This window comes from Coregonus clupeaformis, chromosome 37 (genome assembly GCF_020615455.1).
Source record: "Coregonus clupeaformis isolate EN_2021a chromosome 37, ASM2061545v1, whole genome shotgun sequence".
NCBI classification, from domain to species: domain Eukaryota; kingdom Metazoa; phylum Chordata; class Actinopteri; order Salmoniformes; family Salmonidae; genus Coregonus; species Coregonus clupeaformis.
Genome location: NC_059228.1, coordinates 32,652,698 through 32,680,321, shown reverse-complemented (window position 1 = coordinate 32,680,321; position 27,624 = coordinate 32,652,698). Strand labels below are relative to the sequence as shown.

Genomic DNA, 27,624 nt, shown 5'->3' with positions numbered 1-27,624 from the left:
TTTTCTCTCTCCGTGTGTTCAGTAAATTTCACAATTTCTGCATAATCGAGGTTTATTAGTCCTATGAACAGTGTAGTGTAGCTATCCACAATATAATGAAGTGCTAGCTCTCAAGTTCTTTCAAACAGTGCAGCATCTATAATAAAGTATTTAGTCAAACAAATATTTTAAGATTAGTCCGAGGGAGTGTCATTCAACATTTTTTAAAGTTATATAGCCTACACCCAGAATGTCCTACATCAGATTTTGCCTGCCTTGCATTGCTTTCTGTAAACTAACTTGGTCCTTCCATTTAGCTGTTAAGGATTTATAATGCAATTCAATAATCAGAAGAATATTATTTAAAATCACTTTTATTAGTGACATGTTAGTAAGCATTCTGTAACTTCTATTTTTACATCTGTTCCATGTTAATAGTTTGGTTCTAACCCATATACCTGTAGGTCTAGCTCGGGCAGGGGAACCTCCAGTCCTGGCTGGAGTGGTGTTACACTTTTCCCCCCATCCCTAGCAAACTCAGCTGATAACTATTTGCGTTCTAAACTGAAGATGATCATTAGTTGATTATTGGAGTCAGGTGTTTTAGCTGGAGCTGGGGAAAAATTGGGACTAATCAGGCCCTGAGGACTGAAGTTGCCCATCCCTGGTCTAGCTATTAAATCATTAAATGTATGAAGGTGTTGATTGACGTGGCATCAATGCCGTGGCTCTGGTGTTCAGGAACCTCGTGAAAAGCTGCATTTTCATTGGCCACAGCATTCGGATACAAGCTTTTCATTGGTCCTTGTTTTAGAATGACATTTCTACGTATCGTTTTGATAAGATTAATCTAATATAGTGTTTTTGTGTGAACTAATTACTAAAACACCTGCCCAATATTCAATACAATGTGTTGTATGTCATTTTAATGTAAATAAACTCGCAAAGGGACATTAGTTTTGCTAATTTCCCCGGTCGTGTCCGTACTTGGACTAGCCCATCGCACGATTTTCCTGCCGCCAACATCCCACAAGCCAAACAGTAAGGAAATGCATTTATTAGCTAAATTAAATTGTCCAATACCTTGCTGGGTGCCAATAATCATAACTGTCGTCGTAAAAGAGAAGTTACATGAGTAGCCCAATAGCACTACGAGTGGTTTGATCTTCAGTGAATTTGTAGGCCTATTATTGGGTAGGCGATCTAAATTGTCATAGGATATTCTGAATGAATTGGAAAATGAATAGAAACAGTAGCCAGTTGATCTGGTCATTTTGTTTAGCAATAATGTTGCAATGTTCTTTTCTAAATCATGTATCTTTCGTTGTTGATGTGTAGGCTATGCAACAACACAGTGTAACAACCTGGCCTCATCATTTCCGCATCCACCGTTCTAACATTCGGGAATGTAACTAACAAGTCGATTCGATACACCACTAGGCTACATTTATTTTAAGGTTTATGGGTCGGGTCTATGCTGGCTTTTATTAATATGTTACTGATTTACTGTATCTATCTAATTGCCTACGCTAGGCTATCTGAATATATGGAAGAAATCATGGGGGCGAGTCTAAAGCAAGAGGGGGAGTAGATTCGTAGAAGCAAATGCCGCGTTCAAAACCACTGGGAATTTGGGAAATCTCCGACTTCAGTGCGTTCAAGACAACTGGGAACTCGAAAAAAAAACGGTAATTTAACTCGGAATTCCAAGTCGAAAACTAGGGCATCTTTCTAGAGGTCCGACTTTCGCACCTGAAGATCACTGACGTCATGATTTGGCTTTTTTTTATTTTTTATTTTGAGTTCCAAGTTGTCTTGAAAGCACCAAAATATCCAGAGCCAGCCTGGGAGGAAATGTGACGTGGTTTATTTGCCTGGGAAAGGGGCAGACCCGAAACCCCATACAATGCATAGGCTAATTGTATCTGTGAAATATAGCCTATATAAATACCAATAGTTAGGCTATGGTCGGGCCTCGGGCCTTTCGTTTGGCTCAAGTCACGTGTGATAAACGATTGATCGAATAAAGGTCGCGTTGCCACGCTTTGGAAAGTGCGGGCGGTGGAGGAGTTGCGAAAAGGATTTCATTCGTGAGAGAGGAGAGCTCTAGCAAGTTATGGCTTCAGCAGTCCATTTTGCACTGGGGTGGCCATATAGATGAATGGCTGAATGACCATTTGGGGTTATACAAAACAAAATACTATTTTTTTTCTGGAATATGTCTTAGATTTTATGGGACTATTTGAACAATTTCGTTTCAATATAGTTCTAGTTTTATAACCTTGATGACTTGATAGGCTACCTAGTGGACCTACCAATATTGGATTTGTACAGAACATTTTACCTCCATAGGTGACTTCTTATTATTGAACATTTTTAACATTTCGGAATATGGCACTTTATTTTGAAGGTAAGCGATTGTGTGGATGCAGCCTACTACAATGATGAAGAATGAATACCAGAATGAATGTATCGAAAATAATTTTTACAGTTTCTACTTGCACATTGTCTGGAGACACTGTCTAAAGTACCAACTAGTGTTTTAATGAATACTTTTAAGTGCTATCCTCTGGGAATACAATGTACATATTGTTGTATATGTTTTTACCCAAAGTAATTCAATGTAATTCAATAACAATGAATAGGCGTGGCTAATTGGTTGAATCTTGCTATTCATCACTTGAAAGGGACCTTATTACCGTTTGATCTCAGGCTATGCCTAACAAATTAGCTCCCACTTCTTACTGTAGTGTTGAATTCCAAACTTGCACGCTGACAGGGTGAGAATAGGTACCCCCACTAGATCCTCCATAGCAGAGCTAGCTGTTCTTTCTCATTTACATTACATTTACGTCATTTAGCAGACGCTCTTATCCAGAGCGACTTACACATTTCTCCTCTGACATCTTTAAAGTAATATAACTGTAGAAGCCTATGTTATTAGAGCATACAGTAGTTGGGTTACACATTGCCGTTGTTGTCCAATCATGGCAGCAGTTTGGTAGCCCCAGCCTCTAGTTGGGCTAGACATTACCGTTGTTGTCCAATCATGGCAGCAGTTTGGTAGCCCCAGCCTGCCATATACTCACTCATTTTGGTTTTTCCCCCTCAGTCACTCACACCATATAGGAACCACTGCCTCATGATAGCTTATTAGAAATGACCGTTTCAGATGTCCCAAAACCACAGAACAAGTCACAGCTTTGACATGTAGCCTATTCAAAATAGAACTCACAGCTTTGACATGTAGCCTATTCAAAATAGAACTCACAGCTTTGACATGTAGCCTATTCAAAATGGAACTCACAGCTTTGACATGTAGCCTATTCAAAATGGAACTCACGGGTCAAAGTCTATTTCCTGGTAGTGGAATAGAGCTGTTGTGTTATTGTTGCACTAGACTATGCTATTACTAATCTTATAGATACGTTATAGGGAGATGGGGAAATACTACACGTGTGTAACAGTGGCTGGACCTATGGACCAACAAACCAACAGGGAGCCAGATACTCCATATAGAGCTATTGACTTGTAGGTTAGGCCTAATACCTAAGCTTGGATGCCAACTTAAAGTGATTGACTGAAACAAGTGAACGGGAGACAAAACCATGTTTCTATCGATCTACAACCCATCACAATGAATAGACATTATTTATTCCAAATTCCACTCCAGGGCTAGAGGCACAGCTATAGCCTACATAAGGATATAACTAGCTCTGGTCCAAGGTGTTTACAATAGCCTACATAAGGATATAACTAGCTCTGGTCCAAGGTGTTTACAATAGCCTACATAAGGATATAACTAGCTCTGGTCCAATGGGATTTAGTTTGTCTCTTTCATCTCACTGTTGGCCGAGGCACAGAGCTCTGTCTGTCCATGGGTTGTGGTTAGGTTAGATTTCTCATCCACACATGTACACACACACACTCCTGTTCTGCAGCAGCGGTACACCTTCTATGATTACTTCTCTCTAAGGAAGGCTTCCCACCCTGGAAAATTAGAGGGTTTCATGCGCCAGAGTTCTCTGTCCACTCGTGCAGTCATTTGCTCTCTTGCTTTCTTGAATACCTGTATACTCTCTCTTCTCGCTCTCTCAGTCTCTGTGTGTGTGTGTGTGTTTGTTGTTAATGAGTTGAGTGATAGATCGCCAGAACTTTCCTAGAAGTCACACCTAGGGCTGTTACGGTGACCGTTTTACCGCCACACCGGTTGTCACGAGTCATGAAGGCATTCAAATTCCACGTGACCGTTTAGTCACGGTAATTAGGCTTCTCCAAGCTCTGATGCTGCTGATGGTCATTAGTAGCCTACCAAACTTGCTAACTGCCTGGTACTCAGCACTCTATTGTCCCTCCAATCACTCTGACATCAATGCAAATGTGATACAAAATCTAATCAAACACTTAATGAGAGCCCATGAGCTCATGTTGCACAACATTTCTATAGGCTATGCAATTGAGTGAGAAAACAGAGTGATGGCCTCTATTAAAAAGAGGAGGATCCCATCAGCTGTCTATAGGCTAGGCCTGCTATATTTATTTCTCAACTTTCCTAATATTAAGCACACTGCTTCTCTTTACAACAGGAGTATAGCCTACCTGGCTAGCATGAAAATGAACCACGGGAAAAGCGTCCTCCATTCGCTATTTAAGTGCTTAGATTACATGTATTTTTTCCCCCTGATTTGAGACGGTGCATGATAATGGTCCATTCTAAATCAAAACAAATTTTACACATATTATTTAGTATATGTAAAGACAAGATTAAATCAAGAATAGTCTGATGGGTGACAATATTAGCCTATCACTTGTGAATTATATATTATCACTTGTGAATGATGCCCAGCGTAAGGCAAGAAACAATGCCTTTTTCTGCGACCTTTTTCAAATAGCCTAGCTCATAGGCCTATATGTTTTGATAAGGTTTGTATCACAACTAAAGTGGCCAAATAACTTCTTAAAATTAAGCACATTCATCCCCTTTACAAGGGGTGTAGAGCCTAACTTGCATACATAAGCAGCGTGTGAGTTTCAAGTTTGGGAAAGATAATTTTCACCATAAAAATGCACCTTTATAATAAAAGCATTACATGCATAATCGCATTTGCGGTCACTTTTGATAATGGTGTTTTCCCGCTAATGAACATTCACGCTTATAGTCTACTTCCGTTTGCGCATTGCTGTGCTTATAATGTGAAGAAATAGCCTAATAGTTTATCAACATTTTAAGCTAAATGTTCTGATCTGTTGCATCAGCCTTTTTTCCCAGTTTTTTTTATGCTAGTGGTTGTATTAATTTGAGATCTATCACATCCCACAACTGTCCCAGACTATGTTTGGAATATTTATTTATTGCACAGAATAGAATAGGTCAACTTTTGTACTATGGGGATAGTAGATTGACATAGGCTAGTGCTTTTGCTGTTCGTTAGGCCTACTCATCTTGTTGGCTGACGAAAAGTAAATGTGGACAGTTCTTCCAAAATCTTCAATATGCACCTCGGCATTGGAAAAGGACACGTGCAGTTGTGTCCCCGATGTGTCTGTCTTCACTTGTAGCCTGTGAGAAAGACACGATCACGTGATGGAGAGCCATGTGAGTGAGAGGTGCTTCGGAGCACACAGCACTCAGGGAGAAGATAATTATTATATTTAGCCCGAGGGCACAACGGCCACTGGCCGCAAAAGGCATGGATTTTTTAGGGGGCATTGCTGCCACAAAGGGGTTGCCGCTGGGAAATTTGATGCATTATCAAGTGCTTGTCAAATTGTGAATGAGAGACTGATGAAGTGTGTGCAGCCTGCGCAAAACCAAAGCAGAGGGCCTCCGGAGTGGCGCAGCGGTCTAAGGCACTGCATCGTAGTGCTTGAGGCGTCACTACAGACCCGGGTTTAATCCCGTGTCCGGGAGAGCCATGGGGCGGCGCACAATTGGCCCAGCGTCGTCCAGGTTAAGGGAGGGTTTGGCCGGCCAGGATTTCCTTGTCCCATCGAGCTCCAGCGACTCCTGTCGCTAGTTGTACGGTGTTTCCTCCGACACATTGGTGCGGATGGCTTCCGGGTTAAGCGTGTCGTGTGTCAAGAAGCAGTGCGGGGTGAAAATACCCCAAAGAAACCAGAGCTCATGCCTTTTCAAGCGACTTTTTTCAAATCATCATTAGAGTCGCATCATGCCTTACGATGTATTAAACATCAAAACATATAGCCCAACGTTTGTAGAACTAAAGTTACATAAATAACTCTACATTTAGCATATAGGAGGACCTGTTTCTTAGTTAACCGCTCAACACAGAATAGCCACATGTGCGCACTCCATCAAATCGTTTGGAGAAAATAGCCTTTTTATTTTATTCAGCTTTGTTCAATTGTATTCTTCATACTATAAAATAATGCCACGGAATTCTATGCAAATCTTGTCTGCTAAATGAACTAGTGTAGCCCACAGCCATATGGCATAGCCAGATCAGGACCTAACATAAGGACAACTCAGAGTATGCTATTCTGTTCTTCTGAAATAGACTACATTTTCTTCATATCATGTTTCTTTAGACCTATCTCAAATAAATAAGGGATTTATTGTGATGGTGTAGGCTATATTACATGGATTTATTAGACTTTTTTAAATGTAGATGTTCCAAAGGTATGCATCAGTGGCTTGTAGGCTGTGTGTGGAAGCCATGAGATGCTAAACTTGTTTATATTAATTATCAGTAAATTACCGTGAGACCGGCAGTTATTTGCTTGACAATCACCGGCTGACAATTTCGTGACCGCCACAGCCCTAGCCACACCCAGATAACTAAGTTTTGTTCATTAGGGCACACACCTTGTTTCACTGCTTTTTTTTTCTCAGTTTGTTGCCTAGTGAACATGACCAGAACTCACAACAGGTACTACTAGTCCATGACAGCTGTTCAGTGACATTCATACCATACATTGTTGAGAATTAAAGTGGATTACAACATGCAAATCTAATAATTTAACATTTACATTTACGTCATTTAGCAGACGCTCTTATCCAGAGCGACTTACAAATAGGTGCATTCACCGTATAGCCAGTGGGATAACCACTTTACAATGTTTTGTTTTTTTGTTTTTTTTTTGGTGGGGGGGATGGGGTAGAAGGATTACTTTATCCTATCCCAGGTATTCCTTAAAGAGGTGGGGTTTCAAATGTCTCCGGAAGGTGGTCAGTGACTCCGCTGTCCTGGCGTCGTGAGGGAGCTTGTTCCACCATTGGGGTGCCAGAGCAGCGAACAGTTTTGACTGGGCTGAGCGGGAACTATGCTTCCGCAGAGGTAGGGGAGCCAGCAGGCTAGAGGTGGATGAACGCAGTGCCCTCGTTTGGGTGTAGGGACTGATCAGAGCCTGAAGGTACGGAGGTGCCGTTCCCCTCACAGCTCCGTAGGCAAGCACCATGGTCTTGTAGCAGATGCGAGCTTCAACTGGAAGCCAGTGGAGTGTGCGGAGGAGCGGGGTGACGTGAGAGAACTTGGGAAGGTTGAACACCAGACGGGCTGCGGCATTCTGGATGAGTTGTAGGGGTTTAATGGCACAGGCAGGGAGCCCAGCCAACAGCGAGTTGCAGTAATCCAGACGGGGAGATGACAAGTGCCTGGATTAGGACCTGTGCCGCTTCCTGTGTAAGGCAGGGTCGTACTCTCCGAATGTTGTAGAGCATGAACCTACAGGATCGGGTCACCGCCTTGATGTTAGCGGAGAACGACAGGGTGTTGTCCAGGGTCACGCCAAGGCTCTTCGCACTCTGCGAGGAGGACACAACGGAGTTGTCAACCGTGATGGCGAGATCATGGAACGGGCAGTCCTTCCCCGGGAGGAAGAGCAGCTCCGTCTTGCCGAGGTTCAGCTTGAGGTGGTGATCCGTCATCCATACTGATATGTCTGCCAGACATGCAGAGATGCGATTCGCCACCTGGTTATCAGAAGGGGGAAAGGAGAAGATTAGTTGTGTGTCGTCAGCGTAGCAATGATAGGAGAGGCCATGTGAGGATATGACAGAGCCAAGTGACTTGGTGTATAGCGAGAATAGGAGAGGGCCTAGGACTGAGCCCTGGGGGACACCAGTGGTGAGAGCATGTGGTGCGGAGACAGCTTCTCGCCACGCCACTTGGTAGGAGCGACCGGTCAGGTAGGACGCAATCCAAGAGTGAGCCGCGCCGGAGATGCCCAGCTCGGAGAGGGTGGAGAGGAGGATCTGATGGTTCACAGTATCAAAGGCAGCAGACAGGTCTAGAAGGACAAGAGCAGAGGAGAGAGAGTTAGCTTTAGCAGTGCGGAGAGCCTCTGTGACACAGAGAAGAGCAGTCTCAGTTGAATGACCAGTCTTGAAACCTGACTGGTTTGGATCAAGAAGGTCATTCTGAGAGAGATAGCAAGAGAGTTGGCTAAAGACAGCACACTCAATAGTTTTGGAGAGAAAAGAAAGAAGGGATACTGGTCTGTAGTTGTTGACATCAGAGGGATCGAGTGTTGTTTTTTTGAGAAGGGGTGCAACTCTCGCTCTCTTGAAGACGGAAGGGACATAGCCAGCGGTCAAGGATGAGTTGATCAGCGAGGTGAGGTAAGGGAGAAGGTCACCGGAGATGGTCTGGAGAAGGGAGGAGGGGATAGGGTCAAGCGGGCAGGTTGTTGGGCGGCCTGCCGTCACAAGTCGCAAGATTTTATCTGGAGAGAGAGGGGATAAAGAAGTCAAAGCATAGGGTAGGGCAGTGTGAGCAGGACCAGCAGTGTCATTTGACTTAACAAACGAGGATCGGATGTCGTCAACCTTCTTTTCAAAATGGTTGACGAAGTCATCCACATAGAGGAGGGGGGGGGAGGAGGATTCAGCAGGGAGGAGAAGGTGGCAAAGAGCTTCCTAGGGTTAGAGGCATCTTGAATTTAGAGTGGTAGAAAGTGGCCTTAGCAGCAGAAACAGATGAAGAAAATGTAGAGAGGAGGGAGTGAAAAGATGCCAGGTCTGCAGGGAGTCTAGTTTTCTTCCATTTCCGCTCAGCTGCCCGGAGCTCTGTTCTGTGAGCTCGCAATGAGTCATCAAGCCACGGAGCTGGAGGGGAGGACCGGGCCGGCCGGGAGGATAGGGGACATAGAGAGTCAAAGGATGCAGAAAGGGAGGAGAGGAGGGTTGAGGAGGCAGAATCAGGAGATTGGAGGGAGAAGGATTGAGCAGAGGGAAGAGATGATAGGATGGAAGAGGAGAGAGTAGCGGGAGAGAGAGAGTGAAGGTTGCGACGGCGCATTACCATCTGAGTAGGGGCAGAGTGAGTAGTGTTGGAGGAGAGGGAGAGAGAAAAGGATACAAAGTAGTGGTCGGAGACTTGAAGGGGAGTTGCAGTGAGATTAGTAGAAGAACAGCATCTAGTAAAGATGAGGTCAAGCGTATTACCTGCCTTGTGAGTAGGGGGGGACGGTGAGAGGGTGAGGTCAAAAGAGGAGAGGAGTGGAAAGAAGGAGGCAGAGAGAAATGAGTCAAATGTAGACGTAGGGAGGTTGAAATCCCCCAGAACTGTGAGGGGTGAGCCATCCTCAGGAAAGGAACTTATCAAGGCGTCAAGCTCATTGATGAACTCTCCAAGGGAACCTGGAGGGCGATAGATGACAAGGATATTAAGCTTAAATGGGCTAGTGACTGTGACAGCATGGAATTCAAATGAGGAGATAGACAGATGGGTCAGGGGAAAAATTGACAATGTCCACTTGGGAGAGATGAGGATTCCTGTGCCACCACCCCGCTGACCAGATACTCTCGGGGTATGCGAGAACACATGGTCAGACGAGGAGAGAGCAGCAGGAGTAGCAGTGTTTTCAGTGGTAATCCATGTTTCCGTCAGCGCCAAGAAGTCGAGGGATTGGAGGGTAGCATAGGCTGGGATGAAGTCTGCCTTGTTGGCAGCAGAACGGCAGTTCCAGAGGCTGCCTGAGACCTGGAACTCCACGTGGGTCGTGCGTGCAGGGACCACCAGGTTAGAGAGGCAGCAGCCACGCGGTGTGAGGCGTTTGTGTAGCCTGTGCGGAGAGGAGAGAACAGGGATAGGCAGAGGCATAGTTGACAGGCTGCAGCAGATGGCTACAATAATGCAGAGGAGATCGGAATAAAATGAACTATACAGTAGCTACTTGGAATGCACAACATTCCATAACCTGACAGGAGTCAAACCACATTCTAGTAACAGGCTTGATTAACATTGTAGAGAGTCCGGTAGAGCGGGTTCTAGAAGATGGAACCTGCAGGATCCGGTAGAGTAGGTTCTAGAAGATGGAACCTACAGGATCCGTCGCCAATGCTGCTCCACTTCTTGTGTTGTGTTTTCACCTTTTGAACGAAAACAAGCAAAGAGCAATTTCTCAAGCAAGAATTTCGCTAGGACTGTCTTGGAGTGGGTTGAGTGGGAAGTGGAAAACGGACAATTTGCTGTTATTGGCTGAGAGGTTTAGAACTAATTTACGGCCTGGTGATGTCACCATGGACGGCAAACTCCCTCCCACCAAAGCAGGCTGAAGTTCCAGGCAGTCTTTTCAAACAGCTCTTACACTAAAAGGGCATTATGATAATTTTCACAATTTCACAGTATTATTCCAACCTCATAGTGTGGAAATATATATATATATATATATATATATATAACACAGGAAAATCACATTTTTTACTGCACTTGGCCTTTGCCTCGGTACCCACATTTAACCAGATTGTGTAATTTGTTATAAATGTAGCAATTATATTTGAAAAAGGAACACAATTCTCACCTCTTTCATTGTAAATAACTCCATATAGCTCATATTCTTGATGACGAATGTTGGCAAGCTCACTGGTTTGAGACCACTAAATCAACCAAATCCGCTAAATAGTGCTGCTAATAACTCTTTATTTAAAATATGGCATGTGATTAAAGAGGAGAAGGTGTTTCACCTGTGGTTTTCTGGTCCAGGTCTGAGTGAGTGATAAGAAGGTGCTAAAGCAGAAGAGTCTGTGTGCTCTTGGATAGTAATACTAGTTAATATGGTTGATCTACATCCTATAACCCTCCATGTTATAGTTCATCCCTGTGGTGTCTTCCTGGTCCAGGTCTGAGTGTCTAAGGTGTCTCCCCTGTATTTCCTGGTCCAGGTCTGAGTGTCTAAGGTGTCTCCCCTGTATTTCCTGGTCCAGGTCTGAGTGTCTAAGGTGTCTCCCCTGTATTTCCTGGTCCAGGTCTGAGTGTCTAAGGTGTCTCCCCTGTATTTCCTGGTCCAGGTCTGAGTGTCTAAGGTGTCTCCCCTGTATTTCCTGGTCCAGGTCTGAGTGTCTAAGGTGTCTCCCCTGTATTTCCTGGTCCAGGTCTGTGTCTAAGGTGTCTCCCCTGTATTCCTTGGTCCAGGTCTGAGTAAGGGTGTGCCTAACGGAGGGATGGCCCAGTTTCAGGAGGTGATGAGGCAGCAGCTGGAGACCTCCATGCACACGGAGCTGGAGAAACTACTGGACACTGCCACAGGGGGCGACAAGGAGGTACACACACTTCTCCCTCTCCCTGGGTCAATCTGGGAGGGATTGTGGCAGTCAGGACAGTGACACATACTGAAGCAGAGTGTCAGAGAGAGTCCGCCCTCTCTCTCTCTCACACACACACAGCATTTACAACCATTACGTTTATTTCACACAGACAAACATGCAGTTATGACATACACACACATAAGCACTTCACATCAATGAGGTGTATATACACATTCAAAACACATGAAAACCATGTTCATATTGGTTGGCTTTGAACATAAATGCTGTTTGATGATGTGTTATAAATCTACTCATCGATAAATCAACCATATTCCATAAACTATGAACTATGATAACATTCAGCCTATGCCTCAGATTATATTTGCATGCTTTTTCATCTATACTATGCAGACCTGGGTTGAAATACTATTTAAAATCTTTCAAACATCTTGAGCGTTTGCTTTAGCCTGCCTGGAGTGCCAGGTGGGCGGAGTTAGCTTTTTTGAGACTTTCTTTATTGGTTCCATTGCAACAGGCAAGCTCAATCTAATACAGATACAGTATTTGAAATGATTTCGCATATTATTTGCACCCAGGTCTGATGCTGTGGTATAAAGATGTTCAGACTGACTGTGTTTATGTTATAGTCCAATTTAATTTGACGTTAATGTACCTAGTATTTACCAAGGAGCTATCTGGTAACATTAATAATTCAATGCAATTGGTAACTGGTGCCCAATGATACTTAGTGGTGGTGGCTTCACTGAACTCTAAAGAAACAAAACAGAAGTTACGAGGTAAATACTATGTAAATACCACCATTTTACATTCAATCTCTTGAGTAAATACCAGGTTAATAGAGGACTGTAAAACAAATTAAGTAGTTGTTGTAGCACACAGCCTCTTTCTGTCTATATGTATGATACAACAAGTAACCCAGCCTCTCTCTGTCTATATGTATGATACAACAAGGAACCCAGCCTCTCTCTGTCTATATGTATGATACAACAAGTAACCCAGCCTCTCTCTGTCTATGTTTGTATGCCACCTGGGGAGAACGGAATATGCTGAAGACACATTTTTGTTGCTCATGTAGTAAATATATGTATTTTTTTTGTATTTTTCGTATATATTTCCCGATCACACTTTTCATCCTTCTATTAAATATACTTTCTTACAACCCGCCTCACTCAATGTAGAACGGATTCTATTATTGACGTACCCTTTATCTAGAATCTCCAGTTGAAACTAGCTAGCCAGCTAACTAGCTACTTGCTATTAGCCACCATTAGCGGTTTTCACCCAGAACATCGGATTTTCTGCCGGAATAACTGAATCACTGGACCTTAACACCGGATCGCAACTAGCTAGCCGCAACCGAATGGATGTTGCTGTTGGCTAATCACCACTGCCCCTGAAGCAAGCACCAGTTAGCCTTGAGCTAGCCTCGAGCCAGGCCCATATCCCGGCTATCTACCTCTCTGTCTACCGGACAGGAGTAGCCAGCTAACCAACTACTTGCTATTAGCCACCGTTAGCGTTTTTTCACCATTGTCCGTGGCCTGCACTACCTACCAGCCAGCTCTAGCCTGGACTATTATCGGCCAGTCTGCACAGCGCGTTATCAACCCAGAACATATCGGATTTTCTGCCGGAATCACTGAATCACTGGACCTTTAACACCGGATCATCGCAACTAGCTAGCTGCAACCAAATGGATGTTGTTGGCTAATCAGCCTTGAGCTAGCCTCGAGTCAGACCCATCTGTCGGCTATCTACCTCTCTGTCAACATGACGGGACCTCCTAGAGTCGACACGGAGCCCCGCCGATCCATCACGACTGGTCTGCTGACGTAATCGTCTGTGGTTTCAACAGGCTTCCCGTTGCGATGACCATGTAGATCCATCTGCTAGCCCCGGCCCGCTAGCACACGCAAACAACAGCCGTGCTTCCTGCTTGCCTGTGCTGTAGCACCAATTCGAACTGCTCTCGGACTCACATATTGCTGTTCACTGGACCTTTATGATCACTCAGCTGCACAGCTGATGCCTGCTGGCCTGTTCCTTTACACGGTACCCTGTCCTGTTTATCTGTTTAGCCTCAGCCCAAACTTTCATCGCCATTACCAGTTGTTGTCTTAGCTCTCTCGAATAACACCTGTGATTGCTTTATGCCTCTCTCCCATGTCAATATGCCTTGCCTATTGCTGTTCCAGTTAGTTCTTATTATACAATTTCACTGTAGAGCTCCAAGTCCCTCTCAAACTGCCTCAAAAAGCTCCTTTGGTCCACCCCCCATACACGCGGAGACCGGCTCAATCGGTGCCTCCAGTCATGCTATCTCTTTCATTGTTACCCAACGCTTAGGTTTACCTCCACTGTACTCATATCCTTCCATATCCTTGTCTGTACATAATGCCCTGAATCTATTCTACAACGCCTGGAAATCTGCCCCCTTTATTCTCTGTACCCAACGCACTAGAAGACCAGTTCTTAAAGCCTTTAGCCGTATCCTTATTCTAGTCCTCCTCTGTTCCTCTGGTAATGTAGAGGTTAACCCAGGCCCTGCAGCCCCCAGTATCACTCCTACTCCCCAGGAGCTATCATTTGTTGACTTCTGTAACCGTAAAAGCCTTGGTTTTTTGCATGTTAATATCAGAAGCCTCATCCCTAAGTTTGAGTTATTCACTGCGTTAGCACACTCCGCCAACCCTGATGTTCTAGCAGTGTCTGAATCCTGGCTTAGGAAGGCCACCAGAAATTCAGAAATGTCCATCCCCAACTACAACATTTTCCGTCTAGATAGAACTGCCAAAGGGGGTGGAGTTGCAATCTACTGTAGAGATAGCCTGCAGAGCTCCATCATACTATCCAGGTCTGTGCCCAAACAGTTTGAGCTCCTACTTCTAAAAATCCACCTTTCCAGAAATAAGTCTCTCACTGTTGCCACTTGCTACAGACCCCCCTCAGCCCCCAGCTGTGCCCTGGACACCATATGTGAATTGATTGCCCCCCATCTATCCTCAGAGTTCGTACTGCTTTGTGACCTAAACTGGGATATGCTTAACACCCCGGCCATCCTACAATCCAAACTAGATGCCCTCAGTCTCACACAAATTATCAAGGAACCTACCAGGTACAACCCTAAATCTGTAAACATGGGCACCCTTATAGATATCATCCTGACTAATTTACCCTCTAAATACACCTCCGCTGTCTTCAACCAGGATCTCAGCCATCACTGCCTTATTGCCTGCGACCGTAATGGGCCCGTGGTCAAACGCTCCCTAAAACAATTTAGCGAGCAGGCCTTCCTAATTGACCTGGCCCAGGTATCCTGGATGGATATCGATCTCATTCCGTCAGTAGAGGATGCCTGGTTGTTCTTTAAAAGTGCTTTCCTCTCGATCTTAAATAAGCATGCCCCATTCAAAAAAAATCAGAACTAACAACAGATATAGCCCCTGGTTCTCCTCAGACTTGACTGCCCCTGACCAGCACAAAAACATCCTGTGGCGAACCGCATTAGCATCGAATAGCCCCCGCGATATGCAACTTTTCAGGGAAGTTAGGAACCAATATACACAAGCAGTTAGGAAAGCAAAGGCTAACTTTTTCAAACAGAAATGTGCGTCCTGTAGCACTAACTCCAAAGAGTTTTGGGACACTGTAAAGTCCATGGAGAATAAGAGCACCTCCTCCCAACTGCCCACTGCACTGAGGCTAGGAAACACTGTCACCACCGATAAATCTACAATAATCGAGAATTTCAACAAGCATTTTGCTACGGCTGGCCATGCTTTCCACCTGGCAACCACTACCCCGGCCACCAGCTCTACACCCTCCGCTGCAACTTGCCCTGCCTCGCCTGGTTCACCAACTACTTCTCAGATAGAGTTCAATGTGTCAAATCGGAGGGCCTGTTGTCTGGACCTATGGCAGTCTCTATGGGTTGCCAAAGGGTTCAATTCTAGGGCCGACTCTTTTCTCTGTGTATATCAATGATGTCGCTCTTGCTGCTGGTGACTCTCAGATCCACCTCTACGCAGACGACACCATTTTGTATACATCTGGCCCTTCATTGGACACTGTGTTAACAAACCTCCAAACGAGCTTCAATGCCATACAACACTCCTTCCTATTTCGCAACAAAGCCTCCTTCAATCATGCTGCCAAACATGCCCTCGTAAAACTGACTATCCTACCGATCCTTGACTTCGGCGATGTCATTTACAAAATAGCCTCCAACACTCTACTCAGCAAATTGGATGTAGTCTATCACAGTGCCATCCGTTTTGTCACCAAAGCCCCATATACTACCCACCACTGTGACCTGTACGCTCTTGTTGGCTGGTCCTCACTACATATTCGTTGCCAAACCCACTGGCTCCAGGCCATCTATAAATCACTGCTAGGCAAATCCCCATCTTATCTTAGCTCATTGGTCACCATAGCAACACCCACCCGTAGTATGCGCTCCAGCAGGTATATCTCACTGGTCATCCCCAAAGCCAACACCTCCTTTGGCTGTCATTCCTTCCAGTTCTCTGCTGCCAATGACTGGAACGAACTGCAAAAATCTCTGAAGCTGGAGACTCTTATCTCCCTCACTATCTTTAAGCATCAGTTGTCAGAGCACCTTACCGATCACTGCACCTGTACACAGCCCATCTGAAATTAGGCCACCCAACTACCTCATCCCCATATTGTTATTTATTTTGCTCATTTGCACCCCAGTATCTCTATTTGCACATCATCTCTTGCACATCTATCATTCCAGTGTTAATACTTTAACTTTTGCACAGGCACCCCCGTATATATTTTCTGTTGTATTTTTGACTTTATGTTTTGTTTTACCCCATATGTAACGCTGTGTTGTTTTTATTGCACTGCTTTGCTTTATCTTGGCCAGGTTGTAGTTGTAAATTACCAGGCTTACCTGGTTAAATAAAGGTGAAATAAAATAAAATAAAATAAAGTAATGTTGTTCTTCTAACGTATACTCCTTGTGTATTCCAGATCTCCAAGAAGGACTTTGAAGGATTCAAGAAGCTGTTTCACAGGTTTCTGCAGGTGAAGGGGCCATCGGTGGACTGGCCCAAGATACACAGACCTCCAGAAGACTCAGTAAGGCTCAAACAAAAACCCTGTGTGTGTCTGAGTGTGTGTGTCTGTGCGTGCATATAATGTACATTGTGTGTGTGTGGGTGTGTGTGTGTGTGTGTGTGTGTGTGTGTGTGTGTGTCTGTGAGCTCATCAGTGAGTGGTCCAGTAATACGGTGTGATGAAGTGGACTCTATCAGGCAGATGGGCACAGTGGAGGCCAAGGGGAGAGCTCACACAGAGAGGTCAGCGTTTGGGTCTCTTCCTCTGGGCACGCAGCCAGCTGGCTCCCCCTGTCTGCCAGAGCTCCCTCCACAACCCCCAAGCTTTCTCTCACAACTGACTGGGACCAGAAACCCAGACCAGAGAAGAGACAGAATAGAGAGAGAGAGAGAGAGACAGAATAGAGAGAGAGAGATACAGAATAGAGAGAGAGGGAGAGAGAATATAGAGAGAGAGAGAGAGAGAGAGAGAGACAGAATAGAGAGAGAGAGAGAGAGACAGAATAGAGAGAGAGAGAGAGAGAGAGACAGAATAGAGAGAGACACAGAATAGAGAGAGACACAGAAGAGAGAGAGACAGAATAGAGAGAGAGAGAGAGACAGAATAGAGAGAGAGAGAGAGACAGAATAGAGAGAGAGAGAAAGACAGAATAGAGAGAGAGAGAGAGAGAGAGACCGAATAGAGAGAAAGAGAGAGAGAGAGAGAGGAATGTCTCATTACAATACGTTTTGTGGATAGGGAGAGGAAGTGACAGAGGGAGCACCTTAAGAGATTGAGATTTTTCGTGCACATTTTCGTTTACGTGTAGCACTGCACATATACAGTGGGGGAAAAAGTATTTAGTCAGCCACCAATTGTGCAAGTTCTCCCACTTAAAAATATGAGAGAGGCCTGTAATTTTCATCAAATACTTATTTTCCACCATAATTTGCAAATAAATTCATAAAAAATCCTACAATGTGATTTTCTGGAATTTATTTTCTCATTTTGTCTGTCATAGTTGACGTGTACCTATGATGAAAATTACAGGCCTCTCTCATCTTTTTAAGTGGGAGAACTTGCACAATTGGTGGCTGACTAAATACTTTTTTCCCCCACTGTACATTTGTGTGTGTGTGAGAAAGAGGTGGGGCTGGGTGTGAAATGACCATTGATGTCTTTGTTGCTATGTACCAGCAGTCTTCAAAATGAGTGATGGGTAGTATGTATGTGTGTGATGTTGGGGTGTTTGAGTGTTTTACAAGCAATTTGTGATGTATGACTTGAGGGTGTGTGTTCTGCATACGTGAGGAGAGCAGAGCCTAAAGATCCTTTAATCACATGTTCTATTCTATGTCACAGAGTCACAGGGCTCCATACTAACATGTTCTATTCTATGTCACAGGGCTCCATACTAACATGTTCTATTCTATGTCACAGAGTCACAGGGCTCCATACTAACATGTTCTATTCAATGTCACAGAGTCACAGGACTCCATACTAACATGTTCTATTCTATGTCACAGAGTCACAGGGCTCCATACTAACATGTTCTATTCAATGTCACAGAGTCACAGGGCTCCATACTAACATGTTCTATTCTATGTCACAGAGTCACAGGGCTCCATACTAACATGTTCTATTCTATGTCACAGAGTCACAGGGCTCCATACTAACATGTTCTATTCTATGTCACAGAGTCACAGGGCTCCATACTAACACGTTATATTCTATGTATAAGAGTCACAGGGCTCCATACTAACATGTTCTATTCAATGTCACAGAGTCACAGGGCTCCATACTAACATGTTCTATTCTATGTCACAGAGTCACAGGGCTCCATACTAACATGTTCTATTCTATGTCACAGAGTCACAGGGCTCCATACTAACATGTTCTATTCTATGTCACAGAGTCACAGGGCTCCATACTAACATGTTCTATTCTATGTCACAGAGTCACAGGGCTCCATACTAACATGTTCTATTCTATGTCACAGAGTCACAGGGCTCCATACTAACATGTTCTATTCTATGTCACAGAGTCACAGGGCTCCATACTAACATGTTCTATTCTATGTCACAGAGTCACAGGGCTCCATACTAACATGTTCTATTCTATGTCACAGAGTCACAGGGCTCCATACTAACATGTTCTATTCTATGTCACAGAGTCACAGGGCTCCATACTAACATGTTCTATTCTATGTCACAGAGTCACAGGGCTCCATACTAACATGTTCTATTCTATGTCACAGAGTCACAGGGCTCCATACTAACATGTTCTATTCTATGTCACAGAGTCACAGGGCTCCATACTAACATGTTCTATTCTATGTCACAGAGTCACAGGGCTCCATACTAACATGTTCTATTCTATGTCACAGAGTCACAGGGCTCCATACTAACATGTTCCATTCTATGTCACAGAGTCACAGGGCTCCATACTAACATGTTCTATTCTATGTCACAGAGTCACAGGGCTCCATACTAACATGTTCTATTCTATGTCACAGAGTCACAGGGCTCCATACTAACATGTTCTATTCTATGTCACAGAGTCACAGGGCTCCATACTAACATGTTCTATTCTATGTCACAGAGTCACAGGGCTCCATACTAACATGTTCTATTCAATGTCACAGAGTCACAGGGCTCCATACTAACATGTTCTATTCAATGTCACAGAGTCACAGGGCTCCATACTAACATGTTCTATTCTATGTCACAGAGTCACAGGGCTCCATACTAACATTTTCAGTTGGTGGCAGCCTATGATTTGGTCACACCACAATTACTGTGGGGTCACGCAATAGAACAAATTAGTAGCCTCATCGTTTTATAAAGTTATTCAAAGTGTTTCATGCAGAAGTGTACTAGACTACGATATGATTCCAGAAATAAAAATGTTATTCTAACATCATGTTCAAGCACGAATGCATGATTGTAGATATTTTGATGTGCAACCTAAACCAGTGATTGTCATGAATTTAGGGTTTGACAACTAGGCAATTGTTGTTATTATTTTACGATCAAAATAGGGTTAAATCTTTTTGGGCACTAATATCACGTAGGTTAATTCAGTTCCACTATTCTTTTGGAGGGTTCCACCATTCTTTTGGAGGGTTCCACCATTCTTTTGGAGGGTTCCACTATTCTTTTGGAGGGTTCCACCATTCTTTTGGAGGGTTCCACCATTCTTTTGGAGGGTTCCACCATTCTTTTGGAGGGTTCCACCATTCTTTTGGAGGGTTCCACCATTCTTTGGAGGGTTCCACCATTCTTTGGATGGTTCCACCATTCTTTGGAGGGTTCATCTTGCTCTCACTGCTGTTCCTCCGTATTTATTAAAAACAAAAAGAGATAGAATTGACCAATCTCCTTTTGATCTTCTTTCAGATTTTTTTTCACTTTCTGATAAGACAGTGGGAAGTTACAAAGAGATAAGGGCTTGACAGAAAGACTGAGATGGGGTCCGGAGTAGGCAGCGCTTCCATTAGAACAGACTCCAGCACAACCTCCCTATTCTTCAGAGTTCTTTTAGCTGCCATTGCTGTTCATTGTAAACCAAGCCTGTACACCTGGGCTAGGTAGCTTTTCTGTCACCTTGGATAGTTGTCTTGAAAACCCTCAACAATAGAAAAAGGTATTCTTCTGGTTCTAAGGTAACTGTGTAGAGCTCACTAGTATAAAGAGAGGGGGAGAGGTTCCTTTCTTGTGGAATTATTTTATAATTCTCCACATCGTCATAGGAAATTCTATCTGGTAACCTGTATATCCTGTTTCTGACACGTCAGCTTCACTGTGAGATGATAAAAAGGTCATTTACCAATGTTAAAGCGGCAATCAGTAGTAGAAACAATAACAAAGTGAGTTCCCCGCCCGTTTCGGTAAAAAGCTTAGGGATGAGGCTGGAGTAATTCAACCACTCTCAAATTCATAGACGGAGCATCCATGATATCAAAATTATAGTTTTAACCATGTTTTGAGGCTATATAGTGCTTGTTTACTTTGATTACAAACATTGGAGTAAAACAAGTTTCTATTTTGGTTTCTGATGGGGTACAACAGTTGAACTAAGCTCATGAGGCATTTATAAGTTATATTCTTCAAGAATCATTGGGTACATGTCATTAATTAATAAGTCCAAACATTAATGTATCAACTGCTGATTGGCCCTTTTTAAGGAGCATTGTGTCATGTGGTAGTAATGACAGGTAATAGGGAGGGAGGAAGTGCCTCTTCAGCTCACATCCCCATCTCTCATCTTGGCTCAGTTCAGGACCAGGTTTCTCACATCCCAATCTCTCATCTTGGCTCAGTTCAGGACCAGGTTTCTCACATCCCCATCTCTCATCTTGGCTCAGTTCAGGACCAGGTTTCTCACATCCCCATCTCTCATCTTGGCTCAGTTCAGGACCAGGTTTCTCACATCCCAATCTCTCACCTTGGCTCAGTTCAGGACCAGGTTTCTCACATCCCAATCTCTCACCTTGGCTCAGTTCAGGACCAGGTTTCTCACATCCCCATCTCTCATCTTGGCTCAGTTCAGGACCAGGTTTCTCACATCCCCATCTCTCATCTTGGCTCAGTTCAGGACCAGGTTTCTCACATCCCCATCTCTCATCTTGGCTCAGTTCAGGACCAGGTTTCTCCAACCTTGCAAGTCTTCTCTACTTTCATCCAGGATGGCCTTTTTTAGATTAGTGTTTCTTAATCATGGTAGTGTTTGCCCCAGCACTACCCACCTGATTCAAATCATTGAAGCGTGTTGATGATTTTATCATTTGAATCAGCTGTGTGCACCCTTTTGGGTCCCCAGGACCAGGATGAAGAAACCCTGTTTTAGATCATAAGGAATAAGATGATGGACAGGGGGGACCTGATCCCAGACCAGGCCTGCTGCTCTGAATGGACAGGGGGGACCTGATCCCAGACCAGGCCTGCTGCTCTGAATGGACAGGGGGGACCTGATCCCAGACCAGGCCTGCTGATCTGAATGGACGGGGGGGACCTGATCCCAGACCAGGCCTGCTGCTCTGAATGGACGGGGGGGACCTGATCCCAGACCAGGCCTGCTGCTCTGAATGGACAGGGGGGACCTGATCCCAGACCAGGCCTGCTGCTCTGAGACACTACTGCTGCTCTTCATCCAGTTGAACTGATTGAGCTCAGTTGAAAAGCCCAGTTGCTTGCTGTAGTACCGCTCAGCGCAGGGCTACTCAATGGAAATGTCAAGATCTCACACATCCAACTTGTTCAGGTGCAATGTCTACAACTGTGATTTATTGAGACTTTATGTATTATTTATTTAACCTTTTATTTAACCAGACAAGTCAAGTTAAGATCAAATTCTTATTTAGACACACAGACAACATTTCGATTCCCCTGAGATTTTCGTCAGGTCCGATGTTGAGTTGAGGACAGACATACTCAGGATTAGGGTTTTAAATCACAGGGTTGCAATAGTTTTTTCTCAGTATAAAATTACAGCATTGCCATATTCTCCCTCAGTATAAAATTACAGTATTGCCATATTCTCCCTCAGTATAAAAGTACAGTATTGCCATATTCTCACTCAGTATATAATTACAGCATTGCCATATTCTCCCTCAGTATAAAAGTACAGTATTGCCATATTCTCACTCAGTATAAAATTACAGTATTGCCATATTCTCCCTCAGTATGAAAGTACAGTATTGCCATATTCTCACTCAGTATAAAATTACAGTATTGCCATATTCTCCCTCAGTATAAAATTACAGTATTGCCATATTCTCCCTCAGTATAAAATTACAGTATTGCCATATTCTCCCTCAGTATAAAAGTACAGTATTGCCATATTCTCACTCAGTATAAAATTACAGTATTGCCATATTCTCCCTCAGTATAAAAGTACAGTATTGCCATAGTTTTCTCTGTTTTAAACCACAGGGTTGCCATGTCTCTAGGGATGCTCTTTGAAGTCCATTCTCTCAGCTGTGTGCGTCAGTCGTACTATTGAGTATTCTAATCCAGTGCCAACACACAGTCTGCATCCCAAAGGGCACCCTATTCCCTATATAGTGGACTCTGGTCAGAAGCAGTGCACTAGATAGGGAATAGGGTGTCATTTGGGATGCACACACAGCCTTTGTGGTAATGACATCCAGAAACGGTTCCATTTGTCTTTGGTCTCTGAGCAGGGGGGGGGATATGGGCTGTGTTCCAAACCAGCGTCCCAAATGGAACCCTTATTCCCTTTTTATAGCGCACTTTCCTTGAGACTTCACCTTGAACTCAGTCACAGTTGGGAAGGGATGGAGAATAAAGGAAAGGAAAGTGAAAGAATCCAAGATGGGTGTGTGTGTGTGTGTGTGTGTGGGTGTGGAGAAGTTCTGAAAGGAAACTCTTTAGTTTGGTTTCAGTTATCAGGCAGGCCCAGTGTCTGCTCACTGTCTGGATGCCCCTGTATCCTCTCTGGGATGTCTTGTTGCTGTTCTGATAAACACTGAGTGACTGTCTGGAAGCAGAGTTTACATCGGGAGGAGAGGGGGAGGAGGCTAAGTGCTATGGACGACCTGATGCTAAATTGGGCCTAGCTACTGCGCACACACACACACACACACAGACACTGTCACATGCACACACACTTAGACACTGTCACATGCGCACACACACACACACACACAGACACTGTCACATGCACACACACTTAGACACTGTCACATGCACACACACACACACACAGACACTGTCACATGCACACACACACAGACACTGTCACATGCACACACACGCGCGCACACACGCGCGCACACACACACACTGTCACCTGCGCACACACATACACACACACTTAGACACTGTCACATGCACACACACAGAGACACTGTCACATGCACACACACACACACACACTGTCACATGTGCACACACACACGCACACACACACAGACACTGTCACATGCGCACACACACAGACACTGTCACACACACACACACACACACACACACACACTGTCACATGCGCGCGCACACACACACACACACAGGGGGGACTTAATTTGAGATTATAGCTGGCTAGGGATATGACAAGCTCTCCTGCTGTACCTGCAGCGCTATTCTATCTATCAGTCGACCGACCGCCCGACCGACCGCATTCGGAAAGTATTCAGACCCCTTGACTTTTTCCACATTTTGTTACGTTACAGCCTTATTCTAAAATTGATTAAATTGTTTTTCTACGGACAATTCCTTCGACTTCATGGCTTGGTTTTTGCTATGACATGCACTGTCAACTGTGGGACCTTTATATAGACAGGTGTGTGCCTTTCCAAATCATGTCCAATCAATAGAATTTACAACAGGTGGACTCTAATCAAGTTGTAGAAACAGCTCCAGGATGAACAATGGAAACAGGATGCACCTGAGCTTAATTTCTAGTTTCATAACAAAGGGTCTGAATACTTATGTAAATAAGGTATTTCTATTTTGTATTTTTAATACATTTATAAAAACCTGTTTTTGCTTTGTCATTATTGGGTATTATATCATCCGTTTTAGAATAAGGCTGTAACGTAACAAAATGTGGAAAAAGTCAAGGGGTCTGAATACTTTCCCAATGCAGTGTACAAAACATTAAGGACACCTGCTCTTTCCATGACAGACTGACCAGGTGAATCCAGATTAAAGTTATGATCCCTTATTGATGTCAATTGTTAAATCCACTTCAATCAGTGTAGATGAATTGAGACATGGATTGTGTATGTGTGCCATTCAGAGGGTGAATGGGCAAGACAAAACATCTAAGTACCTTTTCAATGGGGTATGGTAGTAGGTACCAGGCACACCGGTTTGTGTCAAGAACTGCAACGCTGCTGTTTTCACGCTCAACAGTTTCCTGTGTGTATCAAGAATGGTCCACCACCCAAAGGACATCCAGCCAACCTGACACAACTGTGGGAAGCTGTGGAGTCAACATTGGCCAGCATCACTGTGGAACACTTTCGACACCTTGTAGAGTCCATGCCCTGACGAATTGAGGCTGTTCTAAGGGGAAAAGGCAGGGGGGGAGGAGGAGTGCTCTTAATGTTTTGTATATTCAGTGTCTCTCTCTCTCTCTCTCTCTCTCTCTCTCTGTGTGTCTGTGTGTGTTGTCATTGAGTCACATGGTTTGCTTTAACTAACTCAGCTGGGACAGTTTTTGTTTTTGGGAGAGGAAGGGGAGAGGGGTCAGGGCTGGACCCTTGGCACACCATATAGCATGTCATAGTGTGACTCATTTCTGATGACACACACACATTAATCTTCGGTCCACATTCAGGGAGACACATCTGGAGGTAATGATGTGTCCTCCTGCAACAGCTTATTGGTAGAGTCCAGCACATTCACATTTCCTGCTTTTTAGCTTTTGAACCTGTTTTAAAAATGCAATAGGCCTAAAAAAATTTCATTGTATAAAAACCTTGCGTGCTATCACAACAGCTGTACTCCCTGTTCACCCATGACTGCATGGCCAAGCACGACTCCAACACCATCATTAAGTTTGCCGACGACACAACAGTTGTAGGCCTGATCACCGACAACGATGAGAAAGCCTATAGGGAGTAGATCAGAGACCTGACCGTGTGATGCCAGGATAACAACCTCTCCCTCAACGTGACCAAGACAAAGGAGAGGATTGTGGACTACAGGAAAAGGAGGACCGAGCACGGCCCCATTCTCATCGACGGGGCTGTAGTGGAGCAGGTTGAGAGCTTCAAGTTCCTTGGTGTCCACATCACCAACAAACTAGCATGGTCCAAACACACCAAGACAGTCGTGAAGAGGGCACGACAAAGCCTATTTCCCCTCAGGAGACTGAAAAGATTTGGCATGGGTCCTCAGATCCTCAAAAAGTTATACAGCTGCACCATCGAGAGCATCCTGACAACTGCTCGGCCTCCGACCGCAAGGCACTACAGAGGGTAGTGCGTACGGCCCAGTATATCACTGGGGCCAAGCTTCCTGCCATCCAGGACCTCTATACCAGGCAGTGTCAGAGGAAGGCCCAAAAAATTGCCAAAGACTCCAGCCACCCAAGTCATAGACTGTTCTCTCTGCTACCGCACGGCAAGTCTAGGTCCAAAAGGCTTCTTAACAGCTTCTACCCCCAAGCCATGAGACTCCTGAACAGCAAATCAAATGGCTACCAGTGTGTTAGGCTGTAACCAGTGTGTTAGGGTGTATCCAGTGTGTTAGGGTGTATCCAGTGTGTGTTAGGCTGTATCCAGTGTGTGTTAGGCTGTATCCAGTGTGTGTTAGGCTGTATCCAGTGTGTGTTAGGCTGTATCCAGTGTGTGTTGGGCTGTAACCAGTGTGTTAGGCTGTAACCAGTGTGTTATGGTGTATCCAGTGTGTTAGGCTGTAACCAGTGTGTGTTAGGCTGTATCCAGTGTGTGTTGGGCTGTATCCAGTGTGTTAGGCTGTATCCAGTGTGTGTTGGGCTGTATCCAGTGTGTGTTAGGCTGTATCCAGTGTGTGTTGGGCTGTATCCAGTGTGTTAGGCTGTATCCAGTGTGTGTTGGGCTGTAACCAGTGTGTGTTAGGCTGTATCCAGTGTGTGTTGGGCTGTATCCAGTGTGTGTTGGGCTGTATCCAGTGTGTGTTGGGCTGTATCCAGTGTGTGTTGGGCTGTATCCAGTGTGTGTTGGGCTGTATCCAGTGTGTGTTGGGCTGTATCCAGTGTGTGTTGGGCTGTATCCAGTGTGTGTTGGGCTGTATCCAGTGTGTGTTGGGCTGTATCCAGTGTGTGTTAGGCTGCGTATCCAGTGTGTGTTGGGCTGTATCCAGTGTGTGTTGGGCTGTATCCAGTGTGTGTTGGGCTGTATCCAGTGTGTGTTGGGCTGTATCCAGTGTGTGTTGGGCTGTATCCAGTGTGTGTTGGGCTGTATCCAGTGTGTGTTGGGCTGTATCCAGTGTGTGTTGGGCTGTATCCAGTGTGTGTTGGGCTGTATCCAGTGTGTGTTGGGCTGTATCCAGTGTGTGTTGGGCTGTATCCAGTGTGTGTTGGGCTGTATCCAGTGTGTGTTGGGCTGTATCCAGTGTGTGTTGGGCTGTATCCAGTGTGTGTTGGGCTGTATCCAGTGTGTGTTGGGCTGTATCCAGTGTGTGTTGGGCTGTATCCAGTGTGTGTTAGGCTGTATCCAGTGTGTGTTAGGCTGTATCCAGTGTGTGTTGGGCTGTATCCAGTGTGTGTTGGGCTGTATCCAGTGTGTGTTGGGCTGTATCCAGTGTGTGTTGGGCTGTATCCAGTGTGTGTTGGGCTGTATCCAGTGTGTGTTGGGCTGTATCCAGTGTGTGTTGGGCTGTATCCAGTGTGTGTTGGGCTGTATCCAGTGTGTGTTGGGCTGTATCCAGTGTGTGTTGGGCTGTATCCAGTGTGTGTTGGGCTGTATCCAGTGTGTGTTGGGCTGTATCCAGTGTGTGTTGGGCTGTATCCAGTGTGTGTTGGGCTGTATCCAGTGTGTGTTGGGCTGTATCCAGTGTGTGTTGGGCTGTATCCAGTGTGTGTTGGGCTGTATCCAGTGTGTGTTGGGCTGTATCCAGTGTGTGTTGGGCTGTATCCAGTGTGTGTTGGGCTGTATCCAGTGTGTGTTGGGCTGTATCCAGTGTGTGTTGGGCTGTATCCAGTGTGTGTTGGGCTGTATCCAGTGTGTGTTGGGCTGTATCCAGTGTGTGTTGGGCTGTATCCAGTGTGTGTTAGGCTGTATCCAGTGTGTGTTAGGCCTCAGATTCAGGCTCTGGTGTCTCAAAGCAGTCAGCAGGACACGAGTCATCACCACACAGGATGAGCCATGACCCTATGACCCTCCAGTTACTTAGGCTCAATCACACATGCACTCATGTAAACACACACACACACACATACTATTGTGCACACACAGAAACACACACACACACACACACACACACACGACATCTGTTTAAGATTTGACGCTCCTGGGTGCTCCTTCTCATTGTGTATAGTTGTGAACCTCCAGATAGCCATTAAAATGCCAAAGAGCCAAAAGATTCTGAGTCTGGCCCTCAGGCAACGCTGCATGCCATAGG

The 27,624-nt window shown here is 44.8% G+C and overlaps 1 protein-coding gene across 2 annotated transcripts in view; it reads left to right on the top strand.

Annotated features, from left to right (window-relative positions):
• Window positions 1–804: 804 nt before the first annotated feature.
• Window positions 805–27,624, top strand: part of ugp2b (UDP-glucose pyrophosphorylase 2b) — a 51,611-nt gene continuing 24,791 nt past the window's right edge. Inside the window, exons 1-3 of one of the 2 annotated variants that reach the window (XM_045211619.1) lie at window positions 805–1,020; window positions 11,355–11,482; window positions 16,487–16,594. In XM_045211619.1, coding sequence (XP_045067554.1) covers window positions 11,384–11,482; window positions 16,487–16,594 — 207 coding nt within the window. In that variant the 5' untranslated portion in view covers window positions 805–1,020; window positions 11,355–11,383. Of the gene's footprint in view, window positions 1,021–1,860; window positions 2,390–11,354; window positions 11,483–16,486; window positions 16,595–27,624 lie in introns of those variants that run through there. The other variant, XM_041864966.2, reaches the window with a different exon arrangement.